This window comes from Gadus macrocephalus, chromosome 18 (assembly GCF_031168955.1).
Source record: "Gadus macrocephalus chromosome 18, ASM3116895v1".
Taxonomy (NCBI): Eukaryota; Metazoa; Chordata; class Actinopteri; order Gadiformes; family Gadidae; genus Gadus; species Gadus macrocephalus.
Window position 1 is genome coordinate 11,021,843 of NC_082399.1, and position 15,558 is coordinate 11,037,400.

Consider the following 15,558-nt stretch of genomic DNA (forward strand, 5'->3'; position numbering starts at 1 on the left):
AATATGTGGCCTGTTTGCCCCCCTGCCGCTGTTGTTCCAGTTGGAACGACCTGATCGTGGGCGCCCCGTTCTACTTCGACCGCTCCAAAGACCACGGCGGGGCGGTCTACGTCTACATGAACGAGAACGGGTCGTTCCGGAAGGAGCCCAGCATGGTGCTGAAGGGGCCCGTCAGCTCCGCCTTTGGCTTCGCACTCGCCGCCATCGGAGACGTCGACCAAGATGGATTCCAAGGTTTGTTCCAGCGTGTTTGTTTGTTTATTTGTTTCGGCTTGTTATGTTTTAAATGCCAGGAAGTATGCCCTTGAGAGCTACAGGCATGTTACTGTGTCATTCTTGTTGACAGTGTTTATGTATATAGCAATGGCCTTTTTATTGTAATATTGAAGGATCTATGTATGAAAAAATACATAGATAAATACATAGAAAAAATACCCCCCCCCCCCCCCCCCCCCCGACCCCACACACACATTACATGCCAATAAAAGGTTGGAAGTCTATTATTTGATTACTAACCCTGTCTTTCACAGACTTTGCTGTAGGAGCCCCATTCCACGAGACGGGGAAGGTCTACATATGGATGGGAAGTAATGAGGGGATTACAGAAAAGTACAGCCAGGTAATAACCACGTGTATCACAGTAGAGACTGGCCACCATGTCTATGGTACGGCCACACTGAACGCGTTACGCGCGTAGGATTACGCGCGTAACTTGTGTGTCACAAAAATGGTTGAACGCACCAAAAGGCCGATACATACCTCCGGATACGGACAGTTTCGTCCGGTCCCGGATGTGTTTCGTCCGTAAATGGGTCCGTCGCCTCTGAGCTTACGAATCCGGAGTGCTCCGGGAGAACCGGAGCAATACCACCGGAATTCGAGGCGGCAGTATAGAGTCAAAAGTCAGACAATTTGCGAAAATAGATAGAGTAGTATAATATCTGACGTTTTGTACTTATATTATACTATAGGCCTATACCTGAAATTTTTATTTTATTGTTATTGTTCCCCTGCTTTGGCAATGAGTTGTAGGCTACAATCAAACAGGTGGGGATACCCCCTCACCAACTCGCAGATCCTCTCCTCTAAGTTTTGAGCCATTTTTTTAAATGTCCCGTTCTCTCTTCTTTGTTTGGTTTATATTCGCGATTGGTCTGACTTTTGACCATATACTGCCGCCTCGATTTCCGGTGGTATTGCTCCGGTTCTCCCGGAGCACTCCGGATTCGTAAGCTCAGAGGCAACGGACCCATTTACGGACGAAACACCTCCGGGACCGGACGAAACTGTCCGTATCCGGAGGTATGGATCGGCCTTTACGCGTTCAGTGTGGCCGCACATTTTATAATGCGATATTTTATTTGTGTCTTTGTCGCCCCCTGCAGGTTATTGAGGGAAAATCGGTAGGCGATGGGAACTTCAAGACCTTTGGCTACTCGCTGAACGGAGGAATGGACATGGATGACAACAGCTACCCAGACCTCCTGGTCGGATCCATGGACGACCGCATTGCACTGCTCAGGTAGAAGAAGAAGGGAAAATATTAATCAATATCTTATTCATTAAAATCCATAAAAAAAGAGAAAATATAGGGAGTCATCTTTTGGTGTTATCAGTTGTTAAGCACAAATAAGGATGAATGAAAAGTGAAATAAGGGCAGGCTTTTGTGAACTATGATAAGCCAAATCAAATGTGTTTTTTGGAAAGGTTATTCAACCCTTTGTAAAGATATGTGGGGGTTCAGAAACACCGGTAAGAACTTATCATGAACTGTTCTTTGTGTCTGAAAGCCTGATATGGTTCTCATGCGAATGTTCTATCCTGTATATGTATGTCAGCTACAGCAATGTAATACCTAATTATAATTGTGTGTGTGTGTGTGTGTGTGTGTGTGTGTGTGTGTGTGTGTGTGTGTGTGTGTGTGTGTGTGTGTGTGTGTGTGTGTGTGTGTGTGTGTGTGTGTGTGTGTGTGTGTGTGTGTGTGTTAACAGAACCAGACCAGTCATCCACCTATCTAAGGAATTCACTGTGCAGCCGAAGATTGTCGATCCCACTAAGTGTAATAACATTGGCAAGGCCTGGTGAGATGTGACACAGATTACAAAGCTTTATTCATCATATGCTCATACATCCACATAAAATGTCTTCTGTGAAATACTAGTACGGTGGACCCAAGTATATAATGTAAAGAAATGTATGTGAAATAAATATTTGTGCAAGGAAAATACTCTTTATAATGATATAAATAAATAAAATAATTCAATATTATGTGAATAAAAAATATTATAATTATTTATTATATCAAAATTCCTGTTAAGGCAATTTATCTGTACCGATAACAGCATAACATGTGCTGATAAAATGCCCTTGGTTTTATTGCAGTATTAGAGCGAAGGTGTGTTTCTCCTACACTCTAAGCAACGGGAACAAAGGCTTACAGAAAGAAGTTGGCAAGTATTCTGAAACGTTTTAGGTCATCTGAGCACAGAAAAAGATATCCATTTTAACTTTTACACTGACCTTGAATCCACTCTGACCGCCGATCGTGTTTTCACTTCCTGTAGTGGTGAGGTACACCATAGAGGCCGACATGGACAGGTGGAAGACCGCACGAGTTTACTTCCGCAGCACCAAAAATGCAACCTACACAGCCTCCATCTCCCTGAGCTCCCCTGACCAGAAGTGTCAGAAACTGGAGCTTAATGTGATCGTAAGTCCTGAACACCACTATTTTCCATATTTCACCCTCACGCCATCACTCTCTCTCTCTCTCTCTCTCTCTCTCTCTCTCTCTCTCTCTCTCTCTCTCTCTCTCTCTCTCTCTCTCTCTCTCTCTCTCTCTCTCTCTCCCTCCCTCTGTCCCCCTTCCTCTTTCCATGTGTCTGCCTCTCTTCCTGTCTGTTTGTGTCTCACTCTGCGTCTCTCTCTCTCTCTCTCTCTCTCTCTCTCTCTCTCTATCTCTATCACTATCTCTATCTCTTTCTCTCTCTGTCTGTCTAACTAAACACTTCCATACAATGAAAGCACTAACTTAATTTCATCTAACGTCGTACACTGCAAACAAGTCCAGCCCTGGCCCTGCCCTTACTGAACCCCCTCCTGCCTCTCCAGACGACGGTGAGGGACAAGCTGGACCCCGTGGTGTTCGAGCTCACCATGGCGCTGCAGGAGCTGAAGCCCGACGCGCAGGGGCTGCAGGACCTGGACTCCTTCCCCATCCTCAGCCAGGAGCAGAAGACCACCCAGAGAGCAGAGGTCCGGAGAGCCATGAGCCCTACACATGCACGCATGCACGCACACACAAACCAACGCACGCACGCAGACACACACACACAGTAGTGATGTGCGGGTGGATCCAAAGTGCGCGGTCATCCGCTGTCACCCGGGGGTTACGAGTCTATGTTTGAAATTATATGTGGGTCATTTGGGGGCGAGTCAGTGTGAAATACGAAATGTTGTATCCTAATATTACCAATAGGCTAAGATTCTTATTGAGTTTATTCAAACATCATCAAACATAGCTGGATATGTTTCGTGTACCGATTTCACCACGCAGCATCACATGATGCAATAATGATGCAAATAGTATATGTGACACGATGGACATATACTTAGACTTATTTCTGAAAGGGCATACTGCTTCCAAACTATGGCAATGTGCAATGGTAAAATCGCAAATCTTCAGCCTTGTCCCTCTGTCTGAGGGACAAGCGATGCATTTCTCTGCATGAAATTCATACATTTCATGAAGAGACGCAGGCGAGCTGCAGCCCGGTCCTTTCTTTTCCATGGCGCTTCGGCCCTTCGGCTGGACTGCGTCGTGATACCAAGGTAATACGGGCCGACGTTCCGCACGCTGCCAGAACCTCTTCAGGGTCTACGACTGTTGATCGACTGCTAATCGGCCGTCACGAAACATCTCACCTTGACCTTTGACCTTGATGCTACTTCTCAGCCAACGTTTGGCGAAGTGTTGTCTGGGAATGTCAAAATGCGGTCCAAAACAAGCGCGAGGCTTATCATGGTGTAACGCGGCAAAACGTGTTTGTGTGTATGGTGTCTCATGTCGCATTTCACTGTTTGTGTCTTTCTGCAGTTCCACTTCCATAAGGAGTGTGGCTCGGACAATAACTGTAACAGCAACCTGCAGCTAACAGCAGAGTACGCTCCTGAGGGCACGGATGAACCTTACCCCAGGTGAGTGTGGGTGTGTGAGTGTGTGTGTGTGTGTGTGTGTGTGTGTGTGTGTGTGTGTGTGTGTGTGTGTGTGTGTGTGTGTGTGTGTGTAACACAACATGTAAGCACATCTGTCCCTCCCTGAGGCTTAACAGAGTAAATACATCCAAAAGTGAAACAAATGAAAGAAAGAAAAAAAGAACAACTAACTAACTAACCTGTGTGTGTGGGTGTGTGTGTGTGTGTATGTGCGCGTGCGTGCGTGGGCGTGCTTGTGAATGTGTGTTCGGTGTGCGTTTGTTCTGTGTGTGTGTGTGTGCGTGTGTGTGCATGTGTGTGTGTATCCAGAAAGGACCTGGACCAGGTGCTGCAGTACGACAGTAACGTGAAGAAGGTGGTGATCCTGGTGGAGGTGACCAACCTGCCGGGAGAAGGCAAGCTGGCGGAGGACGCCCACGAGGCCATGCTCAACATCAGCATCCCCAAGTCGCTCAGCTACTTCGGCGTCAGGTTCACGGTACAGCCACTAGGGGGAAGCACCTCACTTACAATCTGAGAGTGGAACGAAAGATCAGTACAGACGTGGCAGTTCTACATTGAATTTCACCCTGGGCGAGCCATGTTTTATTATAACAATATCAGTGAAAGAGAAACTTATATTTCTCAATTGCAAGAAAGTCGAGGTGTGACTGACTTTAGCCCACTAATTCCATTTACTCTAATTCCATTAGAGTATTGCTCTATACCAGGCGCGTGCCATCCAAATAGGCAGGTGGGGCAGCGAACTACTTGCAAAAGCTAGAAAAAAAGAATGCTCCTAAAAAAATAGTTCCTCAGTAAATCCTGTTCCAAGTCTATTTTTAATAATGTCATTGTCACATTAACTATCTATAGTTTCTGTAGGCTGTCCGATTATATTTTTGGTCTATTGACGTCAAATTTTGGATGATGTTGGGCGGCGATTCTAGCTGAGTTTAACGTGTCATGCAATGTTGGGGCAGGGCAGCTCAGCGATCGCGTTCCTCCGTATGTCTATCACATAACCCTGCAGGCTTCAATGAGGATTTCAATCCGCACTCACAGTGGATCCCCCATTCCCCCCTTGTCCGTTCCATTTGGGAGACCCAGAGGTGTAGTGTCCCCCGCGCCCCCCTCCCCTTTCCCCTTCTCACACATCTTCTGTGCACGGCTCCTTCTCAGCAAGCAGGGGGGCCTGCACTGCAGCTACAGGGGGCGCCAAAAGCGGGCCCGTGCCCTGAACCACCACTGAGAACAGATGACTCAGGCAGATAGTGATTATGGAATGTGAACACCCTGATTGGCTTAGGATACAGCCAATGAGGCTCACTGAATCAGCAGCGCTAGGAGAGTAGAGTAATATTAGATATCACAATTTGGCCCAGATATGGCGAGGCGTGGCTAGGCCATATGGTGGATGGACTAAACCTCAATTTTGTTTTTTATGTAACAATGTAACAATAAACAATAACAATAAACTTCCTCGACGGATGAAAGTCCGTCTAGGATTACCACGTCTTCAAATATAAGTTTTAGCGCTATTATATATAAGTCTGTTCATATACAGACAATCGTCGTAGTTCCTTCACATTATTAGTTTCAATATAATATTTATTTTTAGTGTGTGTGTGTGTGTGTGTGTGTGTGTGTGTGTGTGTGTAAGAGCTACGTTGAGGTGCGTTGTTAAACAATGTCGACCTTCTTTGAGACGCGTGTTAACGTTTTTCATATTCTCCTCTGTCCCGATCCAGGAGGGCCCAAAGGGGGAATGTAACTCAGACGGTCAGGACTCTGTAATCTGCGAGCTGGGGAACCCACTCAGGAGCAATGAGCGCGTGAGGACCTTAAAGACTCTTTCTGTCCCAGTGTGAAACGTGAATTTTTTGTACTCATTTGTTCTCATGGTCAATGTCCTCGCTTCTCGCCAACAGGTGAAACTGCGGCTAATTTTCCAGACCAGAGACATCGACTTGTACACGCGCGAGATCAAGTCGCTACTGCAGTTGTCAACGTACGTTCCGACACAAAGTTTAGATGTTCCAGAGACATGTTTTATACCTTTCTCCATCTGAGATTAAACATGGTATTGTTGTATTTGATAGTGATCAATAGGTTGCATACCAATAGCACAGTTCATATTGAATTCAAACCATTAACGAAAATATACGTAGTTTACACTTAGTTATATTTCACCGATTCTTTGATTGAATGATTGATTGATTAAGTCAATCAATTAATCAATTGGCTTCATATTCTTCAGCTTCAGGGCCATATAAGTTACCCTAATTCAATGAAATAACCTCCACAGCTCCAAACGGGTGCCTCTGTGGTATAATAAACAGTTGTGATTGTATCTGGTACAAATCAGCCTCAGCTCTGTATAAGTTACTTGGACTTGGAGCGACCCCTTGACCTTCCTGCAATCATAAATCAACGTCCCATGTTATTTACCCAGTGGTTGTGCATGTGTTGTTCCCCTCAGGCTGAGCCAGCAGAGCGATATGCATCCCGTGGCGGTGGTGCTTCTGGTGGAAATCTCCATCCTCACCTCCTTTAACATGTGAGACCTGCTTCCTCTTCCATGGTGGACCTGTTCTTTCTGTTTGGAGTTCAGTATCATGCCAAGAAGCAAGACTATTTTTTAAGAAAAATGGGAAGGTTCAGGCTGTGGTTGTGAAGGATTGAGGGATGGGTCTTGGGTTCTGAGGCTGGGGTCAGGGTCTTGCCCGGGCCTGCAGTGCCATGGAGCTCCCTTCCTATCTCTCTAATATGCCTGAAGACTCAAAACCTTCTGCTCACAAGGGGATGTGGACAGTAGAATGTCTTAAGGCTGTACATTCCTTCATTTTCTATTATTACGTACATATTTAAATAGCCATTTTGCTTATTTATGGACACACCGATAGAAAGACAGACAGGGAAGTGGGTTGAAAGAGACGGAAAATGAGGACCACAGCTTCGGAATCCAACCTGGGTCGCTGCGAGGCGTGTTTCCTACGTGGTGAGGGCAGTGGTGGGCTGTAGCGAACCAGGATCCGTTCCCACACGTCATTCCCCCTCTTCTTCAACCTGCCCGCTGTATACCCCAGACTGGCTCTACTTAAAGAAAACGTTAACTTCAACGTCAGAGTTATTTTCATCCTGGAGGCTTTGGGTCTGCGGTAGATTGCAGGGCAATGATGGCCCCCTCCAATGTCTTCCCCCCCCCCCTCACACCCAACCACAATCCCCCTCACTCACTGACACATGCCGCTTGTTTCCAGAGAGAAGCCGCACGTCCAGGTCTACTCCAGCGGCGAGGTGGTGGGCGAGTCGGCCATGAAGAAGAGCAGTGACGTGGGCAGCCTGGTGGAGTACACCTTCAACGTGAGTCACCCCCCCCCCCCCCCCCTCCCCCTGTGCTCTGTCCCTAACTACGTGGACCTAGACCAACTTTGGAGTGTGTGTAAGTGTGTGCGTGTCCTTGTGTGTCTGGGTTTGTGTGAGAGTGTGTGTCAGTGTTTGTGCCTGTCTGGTTGTGTGTGTGTGTGTGTGTGTGTGTGTGTGTGTGTGTGTGTGTGTGTGTGTGTGTGTGTGTGTGTGTGTGTGTGTGTGTGTGTGTGTGTGTGTGTGTGTGTGTGTGTGTGTGGGGGGGGGGCTGGTTATGTGTGTGTTTGTGTGTGTATGTGTGTGCATGCTTGTGTATGTGCTTGTGTGTGTGTTGGTGTGTACATGGTGTGTTGGTGTGTGTGTGTGTGTGTGTGCGCGAGTGCGTGCGTGCTTCTGCCCACGTGTCTGTGTGTGCTGCCATGTGTCTTGTGTATGTGCGTGTGTGTGTGTTGGTGTGTGCATGGTGTGTTGGTGTGTGCATGTGTGTGTGTGTGTGTGTGTGCGTGCGAGTGTGTGCTTGTGTGTGTACCCATACATGTGTCTGTGTGTGCTGAGGGAGCCCTGGTTTTTAAACCATGAACCGCACCCTATATTTATCCATGTGTGTCTTACCGTGGGAGGTCTAAATATTACATGGTAGAACGTCTCCAGTGCGTCGATGCGTCCCGTAGTACTGCAGGAATACCTAGAGGTTATTCAGGGTCAGGGTGGTTCCAAACCACAGGATTGCATGCCCTTAACTACACTACAATGTATTACTAGTAGTAGTAGTAGTAGTAGTAAGAGTTGTGTGTTATTGCTCGATGAGCTGCCTACAATGGCCCATGTCTCTGAATGTTTCCCTCACCTTCCCCACTCCAGTTCGTTATTTAATCCTTTGTATCTGCCAGAAAAAAAAAAATTAGTTGTACAATGGACCCAGGGAACCGGAGCCTCAGAGGCGGGACTTATTCTTCAGAGGTCTATAGAGAAGTGTTGCATTTCATGCACCTTGGATTGACAGTCAAGATTGATTCCCTTAACCTATCAGGGAAGAGATGGTTGGTCCGAAATTAGCCGGGCTTAGTCCAAAATTGAAAATGTCTCGTATAGAGGCAGGCTTCATCAAGTCTAAACAGATATTCTCACAGCGCATTTCCCTCACTAATATCTAATATATGGCTAGGCCTTTGCTAGCAAATTACTCTCTTATAATAGCTCTTAAATCATACAGCAGATTTAATCACATGCAATTGATGTATTGATGACATGCATTGACCTCTCATGGCCACTAGGTGGAGGTGCTGGGACCGAGCGTGGGCACCATGGGGACGTTGGCCATTGAGTTTGAATGGCCGATTGAGGTGGAGAACGGCAAGTGGCTGCTGTACCTCACCGAGATCGTGAGCAACATGAACGGGGCGTCAGAGATACACTGCTTCCCTCCCGGAGATGTCGTCAACCCCCTTAAGCTCAATGTAAATGAACACTCACTCACTCACTCACTCACTCACTCACTCACTCACTCACTCACTCACTCACTCACTCACTCACTCACTCACTCACTCACTCACTCACTCACTCACTCACTCACTCACTCACTCACTCACTCACTCACTCACTCACTCACTCACACCCAGTGAAAGCGTACACTAGTCCTTCAAATGGAATATTCGCAAACATACTCAACCTCCCTGTAATCATTATCTTACATTAAAAACATGCATACTGAAACTGAAAGTTGTATCTCTTAAAGTTAATCTATTTCGACCATTTCATTCTTTAAATTCTAGCAGTACTGCTCCTACTACTAATACTTGTCAGAACCTAAATAACATTTGGTCTACACACAATTTCCTGTCTGAGATAAATAAAGCTCATGTTATTTAAACCTATCTTTTATTATACACATAATTACATATATTGTTATATCTGAATCATTCAAGGGTGAAATTGAATTGCCCTCGAATGATGGAATTCTTCAAGAGTTCTTGTAAAAGTTAATTTTAATTGCTATGTGAAATAGATATAAATAGGGGACAAAAATCGCCAAAAATAAAAGCTTGAAAACGTATAATGTTTATGACAGCAGCAGTGTCTCTGACCCACACCCACTCTAGAGGATAGGATGGGCGTTGAACTGTCACACACACCGAAAAAATGACACACACACATACAGGTCCTGGTGGCCAGTTCACACAGAGTCACAACTTATCTGGTGATGTTTTAAAAAACCACGCTGGTAATAATTTCAAAGTGGCAATATGTAAAGTGTGTGTGTGTGTGTGTGTGTGTGTGTGTGTGTGTGTGTGTGTGTGTGTGTCTGTGTGTGTGTGTGTGTGTGTGTGTGTGTGTGTGTGTGTGTGTGTGTGTGTGTGTGTGTGTGTGTGTGTGTGTGTGTGTGTGTGTGTGTGTGTGTGTTAGCACTCTACAATAGTCCATAAAACAAACGGAACCAACATAAAGTTTGCAGAGCTTGGTCTTGTTGGTCACCAGTCAAAGTGTGTCGCCCCTTCTCCCTCCTCTTGGCTCTGCTCCCCTTCTGCGGTAGTTATGAACCCCAAACTGCCTGCTTTTAAAGATCAAGAGTGTGAAAACCTTTCCTCTGCCAGACGCCCGCGCACATGCAGCAGTAATATTTAGAAACAATCCTTTACTGTGCGGCCAGACACCAATCTTACTCACACTCGCCTGAATTAGAAACGCTACGTTTGCGGTCGTACCGCAATTGTCGTATAGACAATTGCGGGGGACGAGCGGGGCTATTTCGGGGGCCAGGAGCCGTCATGTCTTTATCAAAGCCAGTTATTACAACAAGCCACGGTGATGTAACGTCTTCTGCCTTCTCTCCTCCCCCACCACCACCACCACCACCTCCACTACTCTTTCTATCCGTCCCTCCCCAGCTGACGGAGGAGAGCAGCAGCCGCAAAAGGAGCAGGAGGCAGACGCTGGTGCTGGGCGACCCCAGGACCCCCCCCGCGGAGCCTCCGGCGGTCGCCACCCTGTTCTCGCCGCGCAAAGACACCGTGATCCTGGTGAGGCAGGCGCCCCGGCCCACGTTAGCGTACGGTGACCCGGCAACCCTGGTGGTGGAACGGTGTCATGACGACGGTGGTCAAAGTCAAAGGGCTTTATTTATAGTAGGCAGTAGGCACGGTGGGACCCAGGGTCGCGCCGAACAGCGACATTTGTTATGGCAAGAGACAATAATAAGAGGAGATCTTATACATGTAATGATGCAAATAAGGTCAAAGAATATTACGAAATATACAGGATAAAAAATGTAATACGACCGCACATGCGTGTCATTTTCATTGTCAAGTATAGATCATATTTCCAGATACTACTCAAAATAGACAGCAGGATAGTCTAGTGGATGAGGTCCTAAAAGCTTAAGGGTTCTGGGTTTGATTCCCAATGTCCACAACAGACATTCAAGTATCCTTAACCTGAACCTGCTCATCATTAGCATGTATCTATGCTTCCACTCAAAGATTCTACTCAATGACGGAGTGGTCATAAAGAAGTGACGTAAACTGCTCTATAAATCAAGTATTTTTTCTCTTATTCCGTGTTGCGATGATCCCTTCTTAGCCTTCCTTCCTCATGCCGTCTTCCTGTGTGTTTGCGGTGAGGCAGGACTGTGCCACGGGGACGGCGCGGTGCGTCACCTTCACCTGTCCCCTCGTTGACATGCAGACCGAGGCCAAGGTCACCGTCCGCTCCCGTGTCTGGAACAGCACCCTGCTAGAGGTCAGGGGTCAAACCACAAGAAATAATCACTGTTTCTTTGTTTTTGATTGTCAACACCGTCGTTTTACATTCTCAAAGCAGAGCAGTGTCCAATGAGAGGCTTAACGGTAGACAAAACCTTGACGTGTGTGTGTGTGTGTGTGTGTGTGTGTGTGTGTGTGTGTGTGTGTGTGTGTGTGTGTGTGTCTTCAGGACTACTCCAAGGTGCTCAGGGTCAAGGTGAAGGGAAAGGCCACCCTCAAACTGATCACAGACAAGACCACCATCAAGATGAAGAGCACCACCGTCGATGTGAGTGTGTGCGATCGCGTCCGGCAACGTGAACACGACCACATCCCGTGGTGGGCGATCACGCCCGCTACAGGAGGAGACCCCATGGTGACGATAACCAGTGTCTTGATGTCCCGTTCAGTTCTCAGTGGACATAGACCCCGTGTTCGATGAGGAGGCCCCGTATGAAATCCCCCTCTGGATCTTCCTGGTGGCAGCTGGAGCCGGGGTTGTCCTTCTGGGAATCATCAGCCTCTTACTGTGGAAGGTATGAATACGGTTCATACTTACCCCACCGCGCGGTGGGCTACTTGATTATTCAACGGAACAATAATGAAGTCATTAATGACTTGATGGTTTTACCTTGATTACATGAATGAACCATAAATTAACATTAGTTAATGCTGCAATATGCATTTGCTAACATTTAAGTTGATATTGCTGCATTAACTAATGTTAAACAATGTACCCATATTGTAAAGTGTTACCATAACATGTGCATTATATTCGGGAAACTTCGGAATATCCATGCACTGCGTCCAACGTTAGCGTTCAAATACAACCATCGGCAAGATGTTTCCATGACAACAAAAGCAACAACAATGTTACAGATGACAATAACTTATGCATAACCATTGTCAATATCTTTGTTATAAGCGGAACAAACCACATATTGGAAAGTAACTTACGACGGGGGTGGTGAGGCAGCCGGGGAGGCCAAAGTCATCCAGGACATCCCATAATGTTTTTTTTAACACGATCGACTCAGGGTATCTCAATAAATACATTAGCTTTGATCAACGGCTGAATTCGAATTCCTCAACACTCAGCCCCCTCAAGTTAGCACCTAGCTCTCTTTCATATTCACGAGCACAGACCCCGCCTTCATCAGTATGTCGTCATGCTTTTGGCCAAGCATGCTGGTTGGAAGTAGGTCATCAGGGCGATGGAGGACTCAGCGTGGTTTTCCTCGGAGCTCTAGGAAGGACGTCTCTCGCGGTCTTGATTTGAAGGATAAGCAGGTGGCAGGGTCTTTCCCCGAAAGACTGAAGGGTATAGCGCCCCCTTATGCAGCGGCAGCAGCTGCTGCCGTCATACGATGGCCTCTAACGTCTTCACTCAACCCCACCCCCACCCCCCTTCCCCTCCTCCCCCCTAGTGTGGCTTCTTCAAGAGAGCCAACCAGAGGCAGATGTACGAGGCCAAGGACCAGAAAGCAGAGATGAAGATCCAGCCATCGGAGACTGAGAAGCTGACCGAAGACTACTGAGACCCCCCCCCCCCCCCCCCACCCCCACCCCCACCCCCACTCAAAGCCTCCATGATGGTGGGGGTGGTGGGAGGGGGAGTGGGGGGGGGGGGTGGTGCTGGCACACCACTTGGCGTCCCTTGGTATTGGAGCTCCTCAGCTTCTGCTTCGCCCCGTTACTTTGGATGGTTGAAGTCTGTTTGGGGACAGACTGTATTTCTTCGGGGGACAGGCCCGCTTTGTTCGTCTAAAGATTCCCCCTAACAACTTTTTCTCTTCTTTGACTAATCCTGTTCCTTCCAGAACTTCTCCTGCCTCGTACGCCTATTCCAATCGTCTCCTTTTCTAACTCACTCCTCCTTGGCCCCTCCTAGCTTTCTGAATCTGTAACGTTTCGGCCGCTTCTACCCCTCTCCCTGTGTGGAACTCTCCGGATGTTTCCCTAACAGCCCTCTCTTTCTCTGTCTGTCTAACAGTCCCTCTCTTTCTCCCCGTTTCCTTCTTCTGTTTTGTGTCCCTGCACCCCGCCAGCTTGGGTTCTTCAAGCGGGCCGTCTACTATCGCATCATGCCAAAGTACCTGGGGGTGAGGATCTGCAAGGCAGACCGCTACAAAGGGTGCATGGGCTTCCCAGCCAGCGAGCCTCAGAGAAAGTACCTGATCACCAACTGGAGAGAGATACACCATTACTACTACTGACCTGTTTCTAGTTCTTTGCGTGGAGAACTCATGATTTATAGGGCAATGGACCCGGACCGCTGAGCACAAGGGCCAGCTGGGAATAATGCGTATTCATTTTTGTCTTTTTTTGTTGTTGATTTAATTCTGTCCTTTCTTTTTGTGCAATATGCTTATTTGAGCTTTTCATCTCTCCTTTTCTCCTCTCATAGTACTTCAGTAATCCCAGGTGGGAAATTCAGATTCTAGGTTCCTGTAAAGACTTGCATATCCCTTCTTCTTCTACAAATACTGACGTTGGCAGTTCTTGAAGCAGTTCAACTGGTGTTGTGGATGTGAGTGATGCGCAATGAGAACCACCTGCACAACATTGGTGACAAACCTCGCTCCCTGAAATAACCAGACATCTCTTATGTAATGAATCGGGAAAGACCAGAAACAGGTCATTCAAACGTTTTTTTTCTCCAGGGAAGACCGGTCTAGTAGCATGTGTTGGAAATAAATGCTTTATTTTTAAGAGGGAAGAGTTACTTTGCGATGACTTCTTTCATTGCGTGATATACCAACGCTTGCGGTTTTGTACAACGGAATGGGGATTCGTTCATGAGTTTAGGACGTTACGCTGTGTTCATTTGATTCTTTATGGATATTCCTGTATTGGTAAAGCCATTTCAATGTATAGAGCACATTTACTTTCGTTTTTCGATCATTTATTTGTTTCCCTCTCATCCTCTTTGGAACATTCACCGACCTTACCTGTGTACGATTATACAAGGTAATTTGCCTTGTTGATGTATTTTTTTCTCCCGATTCACTTCTTTTTTTCTTTTTGGTTTGAATCTCACCTCGTGGTCAATCTTTTGTGTGTTTTTTCTTTTTTTCTGAGCTGAAAGTGGTATCTGGGAAGCTTTTCTCTAAGCTGTCTTGAACTTTGACCTCAAACATAAGTTCGATGTACTTTTTTTGGTTTTTGCAACGAGAAACTGCCTTATTGTTTTTTTATTTTTGTCTGTTTTTAATGTCCAGTTAATTTCATTTCCTAACCCTTAACGCTATTACCGAAGAGTATAGCGCGAAGAACAAAAGAAATAACTTTAATATTGAGGGCGCAAGCAGGAACGCCCAGGCCGCATCATGCCAGTACGAAAAAATGGTATAGCTAAACATTAGCACATGTAAATGACTAATCCGAGACCCTCCCCCCCTCCCCCCCCAACACTCCAATGACCAGGAATGTGAGAATAAGTGTGGCTGCTTGGAGATTTGGAACAAGCAGACATGTTTTGCGTCAAGATGGCAGGGGTGCACTTGAAACCACAACGGCTCTTGTGGTTATTTATTTATTTTACTGTTATATCTGACTCTTATCCACTGCATGGAGTCCTCCACATAATCTGATATATGGTATGGAGTCGCAACACTGGACTTAATCGTTGTGTGCTTCCAGCGATGTATTGATGAGTGACATTATGGTGATAGTGATGAGCTAAATGCAGTATAAATTATAGAATGCGGCAAAACATTTCTATCGGATGATTGAGGAATGCTTATTGTGTAGAACGGTTTGAATGAAATGAATGCTATTGTTGTTTTTTTCACGCGAGACTTTGAGATTGTCCCGGAAGAATATAAGTAAATGCAATGAATCAACAGACCCATTATGTGGTTGGACTTGTGTCTCCAGAAAACTCCACGGTCAATTGTGGTCAACCTGCAGCGTTGGAGAATGAAAAGAAAAACTAAATGTATTCGCAGGAGAAAGACTTGTGGGGAGAAGGTGTAGGGTCTCAATCCCCCGGGAGCACAAAGGTCTTCTGTGGAGAGCCCCCCCCCCCCCCTCTTCTTTCTGATGGACTTGGTTGAGGAGAGAGTGAAAGAAAGAGGCTGAGAGAGCCAAGGGTCAAGCCTAGGGCACAGACTCTTGTCTTACTGTATGTTGTGTTCGTTTTTATTACTGTGCAGTTTCAACAGAATTCAAGAATTTGTAAAAAAAAAATAATAAAAGTGTATAAATGTAGTCACTTCATGGTGTTTTTTATTCATGAGATGACTATTGTTTTGA

At 46.3% G+C, this 15,558-nt stretch overlaps 1 protein-coding gene across 1 annotated transcript in view; it reads left to right on the forward strand.

Annotated features, from left to right (window-relative positions):
- The window catches only part of itga3b (integrin, alpha 3b), a 34,048-nt gene extending 18,535 nt beyond the window's left edge, over nt 1–15,513 (forward strand). Inside the window, exons 7-25 of the mRNA XM_060037779.1 lie at nt 41–234; nt 531–619; nt 1,386–1,522; nt 1,993–2,082; nt 2,384–2,451; nt 2,566–2,711; nt 3,113–3,256; nt 4,098–4,198; nt 4,526–4,694; nt 5,947–6,030; nt 6,127–6,206; nt 6,678–6,755; nt 7,459–7,561; nt 8,839–9,021; nt 10,450–10,581; nt 11,186–11,299; nt 11,492–11,590; nt 11,712–11,837; nt 12,729–15,513. Of these exons, the coding sequence (XP_059893762.1) occupies nt 41–234; nt 531–619; nt 1,386–1,522; nt 1,993–2,082; nt 2,384–2,451; nt 2,566–2,711; nt 3,113–3,256; nt 4,098–4,198; nt 4,526–4,694; nt 5,947–6,030; nt 6,127–6,206; nt 6,678–6,755; nt 7,459–7,561; nt 8,839–9,021; nt 10,450–10,581; nt 11,186–11,299; nt 11,492–11,590; nt 11,712–11,837; nt 12,729–12,839 (2,248 nt within the window). The 3' untranslated portion in view covers nt 12,840–15,513. The remainder of the gene's footprint in view (nt 1–40; nt 235–530; nt 620–1,385; nt 1,523–1,992; nt 2,083–2,383; nt 2,452–2,565; nt 2,712–3,112; nt 3,257–4,097; nt 4,199–4,525; nt 4,695–5,946; nt 6,031–6,126; nt 6,207–6,677; nt 6,756–7,458; nt 7,562–8,838; nt 9,022–10,449; nt 10,582–11,185; nt 11,300–11,491; nt 11,591–11,711; nt 11,838–12,728) is intronic.
- The last annotated feature ends 45 nt before the right edge of the window (nt 15,514–15,558 follow it).